General features: G+C 34.9%; 1 protein-coding gene across 1 annotated transcript; it reads right to left on the bottom strand.

Annotated features, from left to right (window-relative positions):
• Nucleotides 1-2,351: 2,351 nt before the first annotated feature.
• LOC145131549 (uncharacterized) lies at nucleotides 2,352-3,612 on the bottom strand. The gene is made up of 3 exons (XM_079066222.1): nucleotides 3,217-3,612; nucleotides 2,791-3,105; nucleotides 2,352-2,705 (listed from the first exon to the last, which is right to left on the bottom strand). The coding sequence occupies exons 1-3, from the start codon at nucleotides 3,610-3,612 to the stop codon at nucleotides 2,352-2,354; spliced, it is 1,065 nt and encodes a 354-aa protein (XP_078922348.1).
• Between the last annotated feature and the right edge of the window lie 1,902 nt (nucleotides 3,613-5,514).

A 5,514-nucleotide genomic window follows, 5' to 3' on the forward strand; every position in this document is an offset into this window, starting at 1 on the left:
GCGATATCTGGGCCCCTCGATGATTTGGTTTTGACCTATGTACCGGGCCCGGTCAGAACCTAATTGATGTGTTCAATTTAGTTCTATGTCGAAACAAATCAGAGATCGAGAAACAAATGCTGGACAATAAGTAAGACCATGTTCCATGTGTTTGTCCGGCTGATATCATGAGAACAGAGGATTATATGATCACTTATCTTAAATGGCGTATCATCATCATCTCAGTTCCGAGAGACTTTTAAAGAGCTACGATTGCTAGTCGGATTTTGAAGTCATATTTGCAAATATAGTTATTAGACTTATCCAAGTGGGAGACTGTTGGATATAGTGTCTAAGTCCATAACTTTATTTGGTATGTACTTGACCCGACCCGGCATGGTCCATTTGGGTTGCATGGCATTGCAATACTTGGATAGACTAAATGAGAGAATAAGGCACTTATCATTATTAATATATTATAAGTTCTAATATATTAATAATAGTATTATTTAATTAGTATTGATCAAGTGTTAATCTAGTATTAATTTGGTGATCAAAGTGAGACTAATTAAATATATAGGGTTGATTATGACAATCATCAATTCTTTTATGGTGGATTAATGATCCATGGTTTATGGGTTATGGATGTAACCATATGGAGCTCCATGGATAGTCCATGGGAGTTACAAATCCATGGGTCATGGGAAATCAAGAGTCATGACAATTAAGGGCATTCATGTGTAAACCCTAATTGTGACAACACTATAAAAGGAACCCTATGGCTAGCAAAAAGTGAACCTAGTGGACATAGTGTTACTAGAGAGGGCATAACCAATTTTGAGTGCTAGAAGTATTCTCTCAAGTTATTCCAAGTCTTGTGGTGTTGTGTGAAGCATTTGAGGCACAACATTTGGGGTGCTAGGCTCACAAAGTCTTGAAGGAATCCAAGCAACAACAAGGTATGTATTTATACTAGTTTTATGTTTTATGTAATCCCCATGCCATGCTAGTTAGGAAATAACCTTGAAAAAGAATTTTGCATGTATATAGAGAAAACATAGATTCAAGGTTATTAGGGTTGCATGTACACTTAGGAAGTGTTAGAATGCTCAAACCCCATCATTTACTCCCTTCAATTTCACCAATGTTGTATCCTGACTCTAGTAACATGGCTACATCTTCTTCATTCAGTTGGATTTACTCAGGTATAACATTATCTGGATTACCTTCAAGAAACTCAGGTTCCTCTTCTTAAATGTCTCTAAGAATTTCATTTATACCATCCTCAACATCATGAACAATTTCACTCAGCTTTCGTGACTTAGATTGTCCCTCAACAACTTCATCTATAACTTGATTGACCATACCCTCATCAACCTCTTGTTGTCCATTTTCCTGGTTTTGCCCTTCATCCCGGTTTTTCACTTCACCAACAAGTTTTTGTACCTAAATCTGAACTTGTCCCTCATCCACATGTTTTTTCCCCTTACCTCTAACTCTACCTCCATCCCTTCTACTATTTATTTTTTCTCCTTTGAACAGTTGGTTGATTTGGCTCATTACTAGTTTCTATACTCCTCATTCTAGTCTTTTTCCTAGAATCAGATGCTTGATTGGGATCCACATTTTGATTCATTGGAGTTTTAGTTGTTTTAATTTCATGTTCCTCTTGATTTTTTCTTGTCGTACCAATTTTTTTGAGTGTATGTGGAACTCTTGGCCTTGTTTCACTTGTGCAACTTTGTTTATTATGTCGAAATTCAGAGCAATTACCACACCCCACAGTTCTGGATACTTTAACTCTTGCAGTAGCAAACTTGGTCTCTTTTTCACTTTAATGCATTCTCCTTTTGGTGGCAGGTCTTCCTGGCATTCTTCTAGCTATTGGTGGCAAAGGCTTTTGGAATGGAGTTTGTTCCCATAAATGGATCCCATTGATAGGAATTATGTTACTTTGGTAACATTCCATAAACCTGTCTTTTGAGAAGATTTCATTAACATATCCATCAGCTGTCTTATGGATATAGTTAATGGCATCATTTGCATGAACACAAGGGATTCCAGAAAGATCCCAAAGCCTGCATGTACAAGTCCTGGCCTCCAAGTCTACCTTAAAACTTTCATAATTGAACCTAGATCTAAACACTGAACCTTGGCTATTAATAACCATCCCAAACCAGAAATTGGCACATAAATTTAAAAACATTAACATAAGAACATTGATTTATAAAATACAAATGCAATTGGCTAAATAATACATACCTCATGTACTTCCCAAAAAGGTTCATTTTTTAACACATTTGGGCACACATCGGTCTTCCATTTGTTACACTTATCAGTCATGTGATCAAACCTATCCATTATGTAGATTCTTATCTCCTCAAGCATTGTATCAAAGGCTTTTTCCTAGCTTCTAATATGATGGAGTTAAAGCATTCTGAGATTCCATTCTCAACTGTTTCACATGCAAACCCTGGAGTAAAGTTAGCTCTGCACCAAGTTCCAAGTTGTTTGGACATCAAACATTCATATGCCCTAGGACTAAGCTTCTTTATTTCAACCATATGTTTCTTGAAGTCTCCTTCTACACAACTCATTGCTGAAGCCCATAAAAGTGTTTTGAATTTTAATCCGGTGTAAGCTTTCTTGAGGTTTGCATAAATGTGTCTAGCACATTGTTTGTGCTCCACATGTGGCAAAATGTCTTTCACGGCTTCCAGTAAGCCCTGAAACATATAAGTACATTGAAAATTAATACAAAACATTTCAATTATATAGTATATTAATACAAAATATAGCAACTAAAAGTACCTTATGTTGATCAGATATGATAACCAACCCTCTACCACCATCCAACATTAGATCATCATGTATGAGCTCCAAAAACCAAGTCCAATTAGGTTTATTCTCCACATCTACAACAACCCAAGCTATTGGATAGACTTGGTTGTTTGCATCCCTTCCAGTTGTTGTCAACAGTTCACCTTTCACCTCACCTTTCAAGAAGCATCCATCTAAATCAATCACTTTTCTATAACAACTTTTCCACCCACTACTTAAAGCCTTAAAGCAGATACAAAATCTGTGGAAATAGCTCTTTCCATCAGGGTTGTTGATGACACTAACCTTGCAAGTATACCCATGGTTTGATCTTAAAAGCTCATAGGACTAGTCCTATATTCTTGCATAATGCTCAGTTAACTTTCCTTCAATTAACTCTTTTGCCTATTTTTTTGCCCTCCTACATTGGCCAATAGACACATCACATCTAAATGTTTGTTTAATATCACTTATGATCTCCCTAAGCTTAAGCTTTGGCTTGTTTGAAATCTCAGTCATGTAATGTCTCCCAATCCATTCAGGAGACACAATTGAACCAAAAGTGAATGACCTAGAGCATTTGTGGATCCTAGTCATAGTTTTGATTTTTAATGACCTTTCCTTGTACATCCAAGCAGCATGCAATATGAAAGGGCATTGGTTGTCTTCATTTCTTTTCCCACATTTTGCAATAATTCTAACACTATCAAACTTGGCAAAATATATTTGATACCCATGGGACACAACATAGTTTGCAACACATAATTTATGTTGCTCAACGGATTCAAATATATCACCAAGTTTTGGTTCCATCTTGTCCTATTTGATGTTGGGATCATCAACCCTATACTTAGGTTATACTTCTTCCTCATCATCTATTTTGTTTAAATCGTTTATTATAAACTTTGGTCTTAAGAATATATTCATGCTAATGAAATTATTTTTTTCTGATTTCAAGCAAATTATTAGAAAAAAACATTATTTATGGCTAAAGAACAGTGAACAATTCCCTAACCAATCATACACACGAGTAATTTTATTATAAATTGTTAAAGTCGTTATACATAAAAGCAACCACAATCAATGTCAATTAATCTTGCAAACCAACTTGCAATGCCAACTATAACTTTCACTTGCAAAATTAGAAAGACTTGCAAAACATGGAGAAAGAAAAAAGAATGAGATATAGAGATAAACTACTTTTTCTTTTTTCTTTATTCTAGAGTTTTGATGGAAGTAATTTTTGTAAAATATTATACTATTAAAATATTAAACTAAATAATTTATTATTATGATTTTATTATAAATTAAACTAATTATTTTTTTATTATTAATTATTTTATATATATTTTAAAGATTTATTATTCATATTTTAAAAAAATAATATTTTTATTAATATTTAGAATAAATTACACGAATGGTCCCTGTGGTTTGGGGTAATCTGCTCGCTTGGTTCCTAAATCTTTTTTTTAACTTGGACGGTACCTAAGAAGTATTTTTGTTACGAGTTCGGTCCCTGATAGGCCTAAAATGACTATATTACCCTTATTTGTTTTTTTCTTTTATTTTTCTGATTTATTATTATATGAAATAAATATAAAAAAGAAAAAATAAAAATAAAAATCCTAAACCTAATCTAATTGTTCCCACTTCTTTGATTTCATTTCACACATTTTCTCTACCAACATCTTCTGTCCTCTTCCCTTAAGGTTTATCCATCGACGTCTTCCTTCATCGATCACCAGCCCCGCCACCATCCTCACCCCAACATACGTAGCCCCCGCCATCGGCGTCCTGTGGTGGTCTTACACTCATGTTCTTCCTTTAAGGAATATTGACAACGTTCGTCGGAGAAGGCGGAGGTGAAGCATGCTCTCGAACGCCATTTTCAATTGCCCCTTTTCCCTTTTCGGTGCCCCAAACCAAATGTATATCATCGATTACATTTGATTTCGAGTTTGATTTTCAGTTTTATTTTAGTTTTAGGTTTGATTTTGATTTTCAAATTCAAATTTGAGTTAGATTTCAAGATCGAATTTTAGTTTAATGTTTGAATTCAGTTTCATCGATTTGGTTCTGGAAATCGATTTGCATCAGGTGGTGAATTGATTGCATCATTTGTTCATCGTTTGGTTTCTGACGACGATGGATTTTCAGCACTCACTAACCCTTCATTCTCCTTCAGGTGTATCACTGATTCGTCTTCCATGTCAACACATCCATATTCTCCCTTTATCGGAGCCTGCATCGCCCATCCCCTTGCCTGGCCTACAATACCGACATCATAACCCACTTCCGGTATGATCATCTTCTTCACTGTTGATGCCTGTCAACGTCTATAGTTGCTGGTGGTGTCGGGTATATGAAAAATAAAGGAGGCTGGTAGTTATTTGAGGATCGACATAAAGCTGTGAACGCATCGACGAGTTGTTATTATACTACCAACGAAAGAGGATTCAATCTTGGTTTGTTTTTTATTAACTAATTTTCATTTGGGACTGTATTTTGGATTTTCGCATTTGTGATTTTATCTGTGATTTTTGCATAATGTATTTTTGTTCTGGCTTTTAGTTTGAGTTGCATCGTTGATTTTAGATTTGGCTTTGCATCGTAGGCTTTGGTTTGGTTTTAGATTTCAGTTTCAGGTTTTATTTTGCTTTTGGATTTGAGTTACAGGTTTAATTTTGGATTTGTGTTTAATATGTTGATTAGATC

The sequence above is a fragment of the Lactuca virosa genome, chromosome 8 (genome assembly GCF_052849685.1).
Source record: "Lactuca virosa cultivar CGN04683 chromosome 8, Lactuca_virosa_CGN04683_v6, whole genome shotgun sequence".
In the NCBI taxonomy this organism is placed as follows: Eukaryota; Viridiplantae; Streptophyta; class Magnoliopsida; order Asterales; family Asteraceae; genus Lactuca; species Lactuca virosa.

Coding starts and splice junctions, on each gene's coding strand:
- LOC145131549 (XM_079066222.1), bottom strand. CDS start 3,612: ATGGAACCAAAACTTGGTGATATATTTGAATCCGTTGAGCAACATAAA. Junction 3,106..3,216: donor CTATTGGCCAATGTAGGAGG/GCAAAAAAATAG, acceptor TATACTTGCAAG/GTTAGTGTCATCAACAACCC. Junction 2,706..2,790: donor TCATATCTGATCAACATAAG/GTACTTTTAGTT, acceptor TATATGTTTCAG/GGCTTACTGGAAGCCGTGAA.